The sequence below is a fragment of the Acanthochromis polyacanthus genome, chromosome 8 (assembly GCF_021347895.1).
Source record: "Acanthochromis polyacanthus isolate Apoly-LR-REF ecotype Palm Island chromosome 8, KAUST_Apoly_ChrSc, whole genome shotgun sequence".
In the NCBI taxonomy this organism is placed as follows: domain Eukaryota; kingdom Metazoa; phylum Chordata; class Actinopteri; family Pomacentridae; genus Acanthochromis; species Acanthochromis polyacanthus.
Window position 1 is genome coordinate 17352981 of NC_067120.1, and position 13071 is coordinate 17366051.

Sequence of the window (13071 nt, forward strand, 5' to 3'; positions counted from 1 at the left end):
AGGCTGTAGGATTGGCTGTACAAACAGGCCACTCAGGTGCTGCTGCAGATTACTGTTTTCATTAACAGGAGTGAAGAAGAAACTGAGCCCTGTACAGGAGAAGGGGGAGGAGGAAGCGGAGAACGTGGAGCGAAACGCACACACACACGCAAGACGATAGAGTATTTATACAGGTGCTTCTAATATTGGAGCAGAGGGGGAGGAACACCTCTAAGAGACAGGGGAGCATCTATACCAAGTCTGGGAATCCTCCAAGTAGGGATTGGGTTGGGCGTTACTTAGATTTCTCTACAGCCAAAGTGGGAGCTGCTAGGATTAATGCAAGGACTACTGGGAAGTCTGAAATACACAGTCACACTGTAATCATGGCTGACACACTTTACACTTAAACATAGACAAATTTGTGCAATACACTTAGACTAGAATACTGAAACTACAGTGCTTATTGCTGTGTGCAGGAATCTTCTCAGTGGATTCTAGTCAAGTAAAGAACATATCAAAATTACAAAATCCTTCTCACCTTTACCACTTCAGTGCTGCATCAGTTGGTAAATTGTAACAGTCATACTATATTCTTAACAGTTTTTGCACACGTTCTGTATGTAAGCTATTCTACTGAAAAAAAAATATATCCATTCTTCTTTGTGTTGAAGTTTTCTGTCTCTTCACAGTAGAATAATTTTTCTGTACTTGTTTTACAAAACACACGCTGCTTTTGTCAAGTTAATCACTTGTAAGAATTATAACTACACTACTATTAATCAGAACATTTATTTGCATAGATCCAAAGTCTTTAATAGAGGCATTAATTTCTTGTTGGCCTCCTCTTCAGAGATTTGTGTAATTTTGTCCAATTCTCTTCATTTAGTAATCTGATTTTGCAACATATGAAGATGAATGCAAAACATTTCAAAATTATCTGGAGTTTATCAGCTTTTTTTACGGCTGTGTGGGAAAACAAAAATAAACGCAAGCTTTCTTATCTTGATTCACATTAATAGGACTCTAATTATTTCATTTTGGATAATTATGTTGGTTCATTAGTTTAAAATGTATGCTTAACCTCAATGTTTTAATGCTACAAGCCATTATCAGAAACCTAATTAAATAAACCCAAATGGCCAAACAAAGTCCTGGATGGAAACACTTAAATTATGAAGGCAGCTAACAAAAACAGTAATTGTCATTCACTTTGCCCTGTGAGTGTGTAATAGTTATCAGCCCTCTAATCTAATCAAAACAAACATTTTTCCTAAAATTATCTTGCCCCTAAACAAAAGACAGAGCAGCGATGACGTCACAGAGCTGCTCAGTGAACCGTGTTGTGAAAACAGAAATTTCCTGAGTTGACTTTCCGTTTCCATTATCTGCTTTTCTTCATATTTAGGGCCTTCATTTGTGGCGGTGCAGGTGACGGCGTCCACACGAGCAAAGAAGGCGAGCCGATGCCAAAAAACAAAGGGATGCAGGGCAGAGAAAAGCGGATTTTAAATGCGCGCACACACACAAAACCCGACACGGCAAGTCTGTTCTGATCACAAATCGCTGAACTAACTTTTATAGTGGCTGCTCAGACAGTATTAGAGTGACCCGACGTACGTAAATGGGGCAGTCATGATTTATAGTTTTAAGCGGCAAACCAACAGAAGGATCCCTGATCATAAGTATACTGCATCGCTGTAAACCCTCTGCCTCATTTGGATTTCACATTTTAGAGAAAAACACATTGAAAACAACGTGCTTGCCTACAGTATCATATTTTAAGACAATGTCATAACCCAACAAGAGAAGAATGCTAAACTACGGCATCTTTCTTGCCACAACAAACCCAGCAATACTTCCTAAACTGGCATATCTAATGTAGCTCAAAGTGGTGTGCATATCTTTTAAAGCCACCACTCACACAGACTAGGAAATATTCTGGATGTAGCAGTAGTGAGAGCGTCTTTTTATTTGGTCTGGATGGTTTAAATATACAGTGCTTGCCTGCTGAGTCTCTGGATTTTCCAACCTGCGGTGGGAGGCCATAAAGCGGGCCATTCCTCCAGTCACCCACTGATGGTCCCTCGCCATAAAACCCTCCCAGAATCACCAACACCACTGAGGGGGAGTAAACACTCCAAGCCTGTATAGCAGCAGCATGAGGGCCTTCATTAATTCGGGATGGCCAGTGTCAAGCCCAAGTCAGCAGCCGACACTTTATTAAGTACTTCATGAAAATGCCTTTTATTGCTCTGGGTGTGACGTATTGGTCATAAAAGATGGTTTGCAGATTCTCTTTTTGGCCCTGGTCGGAGAATTTGCTCCAGTGGCTATTGATCTTTTCTGTGGCAGAGCAGTAAAAAAAAAAAAAACTAACCGCATCATCTCGTGTATGTGGGAGTGCCACAACCCCAATATCTATGGTCAGAGTCCACATTATTCCCATGGTTATCTATGTGCACTTGTATCCATATGACTCTTTAAAGTTAATTGTGTAATGTGGGAAACAAAAGCAAAAAAACACAGTATAAAATATCCCCTTTTACTGCATTGTTATGATTATTAGCTCCCATTTATGGAAGCTCTATAAAGTCAAAAATAAATACTGTAACATGCAGTGCAGAGCTGCAACACTGGATTTCCACTTATGCCATGGGTTAATTCTCATTTAAAAGCTTTTCATCAGAATATAACAGCCTCGTATATATATATATATATATATAGCCTTAGTGAACAACAAAACATCGGTGGATGGCTCCTATCTGTGCGCTGCAGGACTGAAAGATTCGGGAAATCTTTCTTGCCATCAGCAATCAGACTGTTTAATTCAAAAGCAAAAAGATGAGACGAGACAATTGAATTTCCCTTCGGGGATCAATTAAGTCATTCTATAAGTCAAAGAAACCATAAGGAACCTAAAATTCATTGACACACGGTAACATTCCTAAAACATGTACAGATTTACTGCACATTAACAGTAGACACTATGGCCTCCATTGGAAAATTTGAACAAGAAGAAACAGTTTGTGGGAGCACTGTGTGATGAGGGACAGGTGTAGTATAAGCGGACTAAAAGGGCTGATGTCATTTATTTCACAAACTATTGAGACTTTCGTAAGTCTGCACCAGAGTCTATTCAGCTGTGGTTTGTACTCTCCTACATGTGCTACAGACATTGATAAGATTAACAATTGACAAGAGCCACTTTGCTGAACAATCTATGTGATGGCACTATTTCTAAATTATACCAGGCCGATGTTACTCCATTATGCTTTATTAAAATGTATACTAAAATATGCTGAGGACATATACACAGATACTGAAACATCGGTGATAGGCCAGTGTTGGCCAGTAATATCTGCCAATTAATGTTATCACTCAGGCTCTAATAAAGACATTAAATTTGCATTGCAAGTCTAAGTGTCAACCCATCACTAACCTTCATTTAAAACAACCTTCCCTGGTTTAGCACAGCCCTAAGCAGCAACGAGTTGGACTCTGTTCTGCCTTTTTAATGATGTAACTCAAAGGTTTCTGAAGTCCAAGCTGGCAATCAGGCCTGTAGTTTTTGGATTCCAGTGCAAGCTGACGACTAAGGAAATTTTGCCTTGCAGGTTATGATGTTGTACCTAAGGCATTGTGAAAGAAACTGAAGTTCAGTGAGGAAAATCGCTGCAAAAGTTTGTTTTTGGTGCATTCAGATTGAGAAATTAAAGCAAACACCCTAACCCCATACATATTTCATGAACACTTCTACCATATGCAGACACAGCATAACAGGGTAAATGATCATCCGTGCTAAAGTTTTGACAAGTTTTGACAAAAGGCCTGTACACCCTACAGAAACCACAGCACAGCACCCCAACCAACACGCTGCCTGTAAAATGAAGCCAGTTTTAATTCTGAGTGCACTATGCTGCCAGCTTAACTGTAGCATTTATGACAGAATATATTTTGCCCAAGTGAAAGCAATTAAGCCATTTCTAATACTTCCAAGTGAGTAAAGGTAGCGAGGAGGTCAGAAACCACATAAAAATCCAGAGTCTAATAAGATTAAATGTTGAATCCCTCCATGTACAGCTCTGCTGCCCAGAGAATATGAATCAGCATGAGGCTGTTTTACTGCCCCAGGACTATTTTGTCTTTTTTTATGCTCTCGAAATTGACAAGACGTCAAGAAAATGGGGTACAATTAGTTCTTTTCTTTTCCTACGTTTTCATAAAGCAGCACCACTGGGCAGCTTTTCTCCCTGCAGGGCAGGAGGCCAATCTTACCTCATCCATTTGTCTGTGTGCATTTATGACTTGTGCATGTGCCTGGTCTATTTTGTCATTTTTTTAATATTTGGCAGCAAAGCCAAAAATATTAAGAGGATTTAATGGATATTTTCACTGTAGATTCACTGTTGAATCTCTCATAAGTCCCATAAAATAACTTTTTGGTCTACACATGTCTTGGAGCACAAAGTGGAGGACGAGGGGGCTACACTGTGGAGCGAACTTATTTCATAAGCATTTGTCAAAGTGACAACATCCAAGGTTTAAAAAGACTCATTTGACAGTAAACAGCAATGCATTTTAGATTTTTCCTCTTGACTGAACACCATATGTTTGGAACACCCCTCCATGCCATCAATATCAGAGTACAGTGTACAAGACAGGCATACAGAGGCCGCACAGACAAAAAGTCAATTTGTTCAGAGCTCTGCACAAAGAATGCCAGTTGCTCAGAAAAGAGAGGCCCCTACTCGAAGAGGACAGGCCATGATGCATGTGTGTCTGCCTGCAAACCCTCCCGTGGTGCTGCAGTGGCTTTTCATTGTTTGGCTCCTGCTAGCTTGTGAGAGGGGAACTAATTAAGATCTGCCTGCAGGTGGCCCATGCTGGCTTTTACAGGTCTGAGAGGAGACAAAAAGGAGGAGGGGGAGGGCGGTGAACCTGGCCACACCCAGCAGGAGAAAGAGGACCGCCTCAGGTCACAAGATGACACAGTGATCTGGAGTAAATAACCAGGGGAAGAATTTTCTGGAGCATGAAGCAGCTGAGATACAAGGCAGCACAAGGGGGGGGGGGGGAGTAAATTGCAGAAAGCCGAGGGAGAAAGAACACAATCACTGCAATCAGCAAAACAAGGCCTTCCTCTGTTTAGGGCTGAAGAAGTGCACTTGGAAACATTTACTCATTCTACAAGAGGCTAAATGTCGATGTGCCTCTGGGTGGATTTAGGATCTGCAGCCCTGCTGGGGTTTGTTATGATTTCATTCAACAGTCAACAGAAATTTACATCATCAAAGTGCAAACAGTACACACACAGCATCACATCGGACCGGTGGGTTCTCACACATTCTGATGCAAGTGCACAATCAGCGGAAATCAGTGTTTGTCTGAATCTTGCAAAAATCAAGCCTCATTTGCACAGAGGCAGGTAAACAAACAGCGAAGGAAATGTTTACAATAAGAAGGGAAGAGCTACGCTGACGATTGTGAGACAAGTGTATTTTGTGTTTGGTGTGTGTCTGTGGTTTGTTTTCTATTTGAGATATTTCATAAAATTCAATAAATCACCGGGGGTTGGTTTTAAACAAACAAACAAGGCAATAATAAAGATTTATTTTCTCTGAGGGGAAAAAAAACGTGCTTGTGTGTGTTTTGCGTTTGGAGGAGCAAAAAGACGTGGTTGCGTGCGGACGCTGCCCTGCACCACTTCCTCTTTAGAAGCCCAGAGACATCGCAGCCAGCTGTATCTATGCCTCTCTCACATGTGAACAAACACATTTTGGTGGTAGTGTGCTTCAGCAAAGCCAAACAAACAGTGGAATGTTCTACAGCCCACTGTCAAAGAGAAATCAAAGTTAGAGATCCCTGTAATAAAGGATTAAAACAGTTTCAACAAGCAGAAACCTAAAATGAGGAAAGTGTCAGCTCTTGTCAGTTTTACATCAAGTCTGAAAGATGTGAAGAAACTCCAGAATATTGCTGCATATAAAGTGAGAGAAAACTGACACAACAAGGGTGCATGCAAGTCGCCTCAGGCAGACTGGGTGGATCTGGTAGCTGTCTGCAGAGATCCAGATAAGGATGCCAAATGACAGTGCTGTCCTTGGTGGCGTGACACTAGGGGCAAAATAAACCAGCTGTTATGGGAGTGCCCAGCAAGGCCCTAATCTGAGCTTGGCTGTTACAGTTGAGTTATGGCCACAGCAGTCCTGCAATGGATACAAATAGACACTGTTTGTCCCCGTTTAGCTGGAAGACTCGCTCTCATACTCAGCAGTTAATGCCCAGAAATCTCACACCCACACCATACACACATACACGACAAAAAGATAATTAAGAAAATGTGTCCAAATGGGTCCACGTGTCCGGGACATGTGATGATGCTAAAATTAACTTTGTCAGATTATTATAGATGTCACGAATAGGGATGCAGTTTTTAAGAATGTCCAGATGATTCTGGCATCTGCTCGCAATAAATATGAATTAAATGGCAGAAAATCTGAGAACATGCTTATACTAGCAGCTGCAGTAATGATAATTATAAGAAATATCTTGGACAAATAAGACCTTAAAGTAACAGGCTTTTCTGTTAGGGGAATGAGGGAGAGATTGCTAGACATGACTTGTTTCTTTGCGTATTCTTTCATGACAAGCTCACACCTGAACATGTTTTACCACTTAACGAGCACTGACTGCAATTTTGACAGTAATGAGCACAGCAGCTGTGCCTGACATGCGACCCATCAACACGTTTATGTGCATCTGTCTCACTTCCAGCAATCATTATGAACTCAATTATTATTATTACATTTGAGAGCAATCAATAACAGTTAGTGCAGCACAGACAACCATTAAGCCTTGGCTTTTTCAAGAGTACCAGATATATAAAAATATCCACAGAAACATTCACAATATATTCATTTCACTTAATACATGGATAAGTGCTCTAATTAAACACCATACAGTTGTATGTGTCCTACATGTGGATAGTCAATATAAATATTTACTATGGCAGAAAAAAAAATTAATTTCAAGGCATAAAAGCCCCAAAACATAAAATAAGAAATTTAATTACATCTGATCTAAGAAATGTTCTAAGCATCAATTTATTTTAATGACAATGGGCGTTTGTGTAGTAGCTGGTTATGGCCTCGCTGCTTGTCAAATTGAACATTTTCCACGGCACCCTTCAGACGAGCAGATAAAAATCAGGGGGAACGCATGAGAGAACAGTGGGGTGACGAAAAGGAAAAAGAAGAGTAGCAGGAAAGCTAAGGCAGTGGTTGGTGGAATTCAAGTGTGTGGAGAAAGAGTCCTGGACTAAAGCCACAAATGGGCAGGTCAAAAGTTTGCAAAAGAGAGAGAGAGAAGACGCATTCTGCTGCTCGTGACTATTCTTGAACTATTAAAGTTTGTTTGGTTAGTGTTTTTATCTGAATTAAGTAACAAGATGTGCCTCTGTAGCTGGAAAGTATTTTAGCCATTGTATGTGTTGAACTAAAACTAGACATTGATGAATACTGTGGAAGGTTTTTATCCTGGCTATGAATGTGTGGTAGTCTGTGTGTTAGAGAGTGAAAAAGAAAAGCCAGCAGGTCAGAGATGCAGATGAGTGGCAAAGGTCAGTGTAGATTTGCAGGGATAGCAGAGAGAAATGAATATCTATTAGGTGAGAATACTCCTATAGTCACCAACAACACCTATTAATGCATATCTGTGAGAATAAACTGACATCCACACACGCTTACATTCTAAGTTGCAAAAAACACCTATTACTTCAGCTAGATGTAGACTTGTGTATCTACTATATTAAATCCAGTCTAAGTGGGAATACATCCTATTTTGTACTGCATGAAGTAGGAAAGATATCTTTTAAATGAGCAGTAAGTTTGGCCCCAAATGGATCCACCACAATAAACCCCTGTAGAAAACACATTAAAATTCATCCTTTTCTTGAATGTTTTTGTAATTACTCTTATCTACTCTTTTATGAACTTGAAAAACAAACAGTAATTGTGGCATGTGCAAAAATCCTTGTCATCCACCAACCATGGGCTCATAAAAGCAACTGAATGAAGATGTGAAAATGAAGCTACGGTAATTTGATGTCTACAAAGCATAGGGAGGTGAAGAGTAATGGTAGTTAGGGGGAACTATGAAAGTCCTTGTACATGTTCACAAGTTTGGTGAGTAAAGCTGGATCTGAATACAAGTGTCATGGAGTCAGTCGATGAAATCAAACTGAAAAATTATGGTTTTTACAACAGGATGATAAGCCAAAGTACACTTCAAAACAATCTAGCCTGAAGCTTTTGCAGCAGCCCTCACAGTCCTCTGACTTTAACAACAGTGGAAGTAACTATTAAACATGATATGTGTGCAAAAATATATTTTCTATTTAATTCTTTGAAGTTCAAGATAGAAGCTGCAGTGCATTTGAAGGACCACTCAATGTATTTTTTTCTGCCCAATGCCAGTGTTGTATTTACTTATTCTCAAATCAACAATCTACAAAACATGTAATTTCCCCAAAACGTCTGCATACAACTGTTCACCACAAGCACATACACAAGCTTAAATGCAATACAAAGCATTCAGAATGCTGCATGCCATCATGCAGCAGCACAACAAACAGCATCTCAAAGTTGACAGTGCTCATGAACTGCAACCTCAGGCATGATTGGGTGGCAGATGTTCACTCTAAACTGACTACATTTATCATTCGTAACCGGCAACAACCACATATACGAAGTAGCAGTCAAACTTCAAAGCCCATAATCTATTGAACTCCTCTGCATTTAGTCCTGTAGGACATGAACCCTTCTGCATTTACTCCTGTAGGACTTGGTCTAATCTGTCAGTAAACACCTAATCTGGATGCAATGAGCTCATACATGACTCAGTCCCAGAGGGAAACACAGTTTCACACTCACTGCAGGGTTCGAGTCTAAGAATAGTGTTGACATGTCTGTGAAACACATTTTTGCATTGCTTCTATGCGAACGCTTGTATTATCAGTTTAACATTGTAGGAACACAGTGGTACTACTGGTGTCTTGATACAGTTGGAAAGACACAAGTTGGTAGATAAATAACTGAGGGTAAACTGTTTTTGTAGTCAACACGCTCACACAAAAAACAAAGCAAGTCTAATTACAGTGTGATGATTGAGCTAATCCATCTGACCAGGTCAATAGGAGGAAGGAAGGCCATCAACGTTCACGCAGAAAAACAACAACACAGAATTCTCAGTTCGATGAGGGCGTACCGTAGCATGTTCTACAACCTATTGAGTGGGATTTCTTTGACATTTCCCTCAAGACTAAAGGGATAATCCCCTATACAACACTCTGTACCTGATATGGCCTCAGCCCTCGAGAGTCTCTTCAACTCTCAAGAGAGTTCAACATTTAGAGAGCAGCTGGAGGGGCTCTCTGCTCGGACAAAAGGCCTTTTAGGAACTATGACCAATAGGGAAATCATGGATCGGAGAATGGAAGTCAGTACAGGATGATGGATGGGAGGGAAATTCAGAAGGGGGAGGTTTAGGGAAGAGCAGAGAGTAAACTTTCTAGTACTTACTGAGCTCTGCCCGTCACCACAGGCAGGGGAATGTCCTCACTCATGTAGTCGAGCTCATCAGTTAAGCTGTTTGCGCGAGAGATGTCGAGAGACGTGCTGTTGTCTTCGTTTTTCCTCACTGTAAAGAGATAAATGATCACATTTTAAGTACACATATGGGCCAGTACACTGTAAACAAATATAATTCTGCAAGATAAACACACAGAAAGTGTTCCTAAAAGAATTGATAGGAAGGTTTTTAAAATGTGATTGCTGTTGCTTATAGTTACTCTTCAAAGGAGAGTGGTGAAGTTATGCTACAATGGGTACTGGTTTGTCTGTTATCAACACTACTCAAAAACAGATTAACAGATTTAGATGACATTTTCAGGGAAGATCAGAAATGACACGAGGACTAGTTGATAAGATTTTGGCAGTGATGCAGCTCATAGTCTGGATCCACAGATTTGTGAAAGATTTCTGTATCATTGCGAGATAGCATGGCGTCACTAAACAAGAAAACAAGTGAACACTACAACAGCTGCCTGCTGACGATCACATGCTTGCAATCCTACGACAAATCCTCCACAGCTGACCATGCATTTTTTAAAGATTTCATTCATCGGAAATCATACAACAACCAAGCAGCCTTAGCTGAGTGCTTTTCTTGTTCTGAATGGGATCACACCAAACCTACAGAATGCAAAATAACTCCTTGATGATCATGTGTGGCTTTCCAACAATATAATTTGGCATATGTGGCAAGTATTTTGATGGGACTAGATTGTTGAAGTTCCTTATGTGAAGCTGGGTATAATTTCAAATATAAAATGAATTTTAAAGATAACATTGCGAGTCAGTGAAATATGAATTACATAAGAAACGGAAAGATACCTGGAGAGCCGGGGGAGCTCAGAGTGAAAGATGACCAAGAATGTTGAGGAGGGCCTGATGTGAAAGAAATTGAAATAGAAAAAGAATAAGAGGAGGAAAGAAAAAAAGAAAGGAAGGCAATTAAAATCAACGCAACTTATATCAACTGATTTCAGCAGTTTGGAACAGATGCCATAGTACTAAATTTGACTTTCAAAAGGATGCAAAAATTCTATACATGAAAGAAATGCCATATTTAGGTAAGAGTGAAATGAAGAAATGAGAGAAAACTATTTGTACAAAATAAATATCCCAAGTCAGAAATAAAATTGACTTTGGTGTGAATACTAAAGTGTATAGCAAACGGCATAAGCAGAAGGAAAAATTGCAGTTTTCCGTTTCCACAGTGCAGCTGGCTGACTGCTGGCGCTGCTAAAAACAACAGCAAAGAACAACATGTGTAGTGGGGTCTTGACCTGCAGTCAGAATGTCAGCAGAGTTTGACATGTCTCTCCTCCAAACCACCAAGCCTCTTTGTGATAAAGAATGGAGAGGAAAATCTGTGTCCAAGAACAGAATGACCATTCCAATTCAAGCAGAACCATTCAACCTCTCTTGTATTCCATCATCGAGTTTGTTTGACATTGTCCAATGTGGAAGCAGACACAGCAGTAGAGAGACACAGAAAGGGAGGGAGAAAAGGGGTGAAAGTCAGAGAAAGAGAGGGAAAGAGATGGATAGAGAGGGAAAGAGAGTTTCCAGGGCCACCTTTAGCCTTAATTTCAGCTCACTGAAGGAGATGTGAAGTGGCCTATTGGCTACACAAACAGGATAAGGGTTTCTTAACAATATGTTGTTTATCTGGCCCATCAGTGCAAACATTTCTGGTTGAGAGAGTATGAGCCAAGGGCAGGAGAGAGAAAAAGAATTCAAAGTGCAGATAAAAAAGATATCAAGATAGAATGAGAGAGAGCGAGAGAGAGAGAGCGAGAGAGAGAGAGAGAGAGAGAGAGAGAGAGAGAGAGAGAGAGCGAGAGAGCGAGCGAGAGAGAGCTCCATTGAGAGATTCTCTCAGAGAGGGAGGAGGGCAGGCCCAGACAGATAAATGGAGCGATAAGCCGGACACTGACTAAATCAAACAATGACCAGTTTATTTCTAACCACTGGAGCTCCACAATGGCAGCTTATCAGCTCCACGCCTCCCCCTCTTTAGAGCCCCGGTCTGGGTCCCCGTGGTCCCCAAGGCCCCTGTCCATTCCGAGCCAGGCCAGCACCCATGGTGTTGGCAGGACACCCAGTAAAGAAAACAGGCCAGGTCAACCCAGCACCAGTGTCTGAGTCTCTCGGCTTGGCTCTGGTTTGGTCCGGTCGAGGACAAAGGCCCAGCCAGCCAGTGAGTCTAATTAAAATACTGTCTGGGGCCACATTAAATAGGCAGGCTAGCTAATGATTAACACAGGGGAGATTTTAATAGAGGAAAAAAGAAGTTCTTAAACAGTGGAAGCTGCTGCTGGTTAGAAAGTGCAGTGATCACATATACACTGTTATGATAAAAACAGCTTTCTGTAAAAGTCACAATTATTTTTCTCTCATCTCTGGGATTTTGGTATTTTGAAAGTTAATGCGTTGGACTAAAGATTATGACATGGCGACTTGAGATAAGGAGGGATCTGCCATGAGACCAGATTGCCTAAAGCACTTTGTTGACATTATCCCTCTGACAAAACAGCATGAGTCAATCCCTAAAATCCCATGCAGTGCACGGCAGTTGTGCTGCGTGGGGGAATGACGCAGAAGATCTCACCTGTTTGCCTGAGCATCATGGTGATTCCTGCAAAAAGAGGAGGAAATGGTGTTAATATGGGAATGTAGCATTGCTAGATTATAAAACTATTGGAGCATAAAAGGCTGATTTCAATCGCTGTCAGTTCCTGCTTTAAACACAACAGCAGTTCTGTTGCAATGTAGTTTTTTCTTTTGATGGAATATGGCTGATTTGACCTCAACCGTCTGGCCATATAGAGTTGGATTTTTTTAGTAGTAATTGTGAACAGCTAATATTAACCTTTAGACTGCTTTCATTCTGTTCGCTAAACCCCTCAAGAGGCAAAGATACACTAAACAACAGGTACAAACATTCACTGCTGCATTGCATGGGAAATAGAAGTATGGATACAAGTATTGGTTTTTTAATATTTGTTTACTTGCAAAAATAAGCTACAGAAGCAAAATCATAGGAACCCTACAAGAGAACCATACAAAAGGAACCATACAAAAACCCAATAAAAATGTTCCAGCAACTGTACATGATGCCTACAAAAAAGATGGATTTGCAGCCTTTTACACATATTTAAGAACTGCTGAAACATTTTTCATCTCTCTTATTTAAGAAATCTAGCAGTAAAAAAGGAAGCAGCCCTGGTGTGGACGGTTGACATTGCAGATGCCCGTTTTATGGATGATCTGAAGCAGAGATCATACAGTCCCATGCTGGTTCAGCTCAGACATTATCATTAGTGACAGCAGGCTGCAGACCTCGGTTTCTCTGCAGTTTTATGGCATCCATAATTTGTCCAATTTCTTTTTCCATTCCATGGACTCACCATGTGTATTTATTTGTGTATTTTTTGATAACAGCATATGCAAAACATTAAAATAG

The 13071-nt window shown here is 40.6% G+C and overlaps 1 protein-coding gene across 1 annotated transcript in view; it reads right to left on the reverse strand.

The window, feature by feature from the left end:
* The window catches only part of kcnq1.2 (potassium voltage-gated channel, KQT-like subfamily, member 1.2), a 173494-nt gene that overhangs the window by 122927 nt on the left and 37496 nt on the right, over nt 1-13071 (reverse strand). Inside the window, exons 11-13 of the mRNA XM_022196591.2 lie at nt 12217-12243; nt 10434-10487; nt 9561-9678 (exon numbers count right to left, since the gene is read on the reverse strand). Of these exons, the coding sequence (XP_022052283.1) occupies nt 9561-9678; nt 10434-10487; nt 12217-12243 (199 nt within the window). The remainder of the gene's footprint in view (nt 1-9560; nt 9679-10433; nt 10488-12216; nt 12244-13071) is intronic.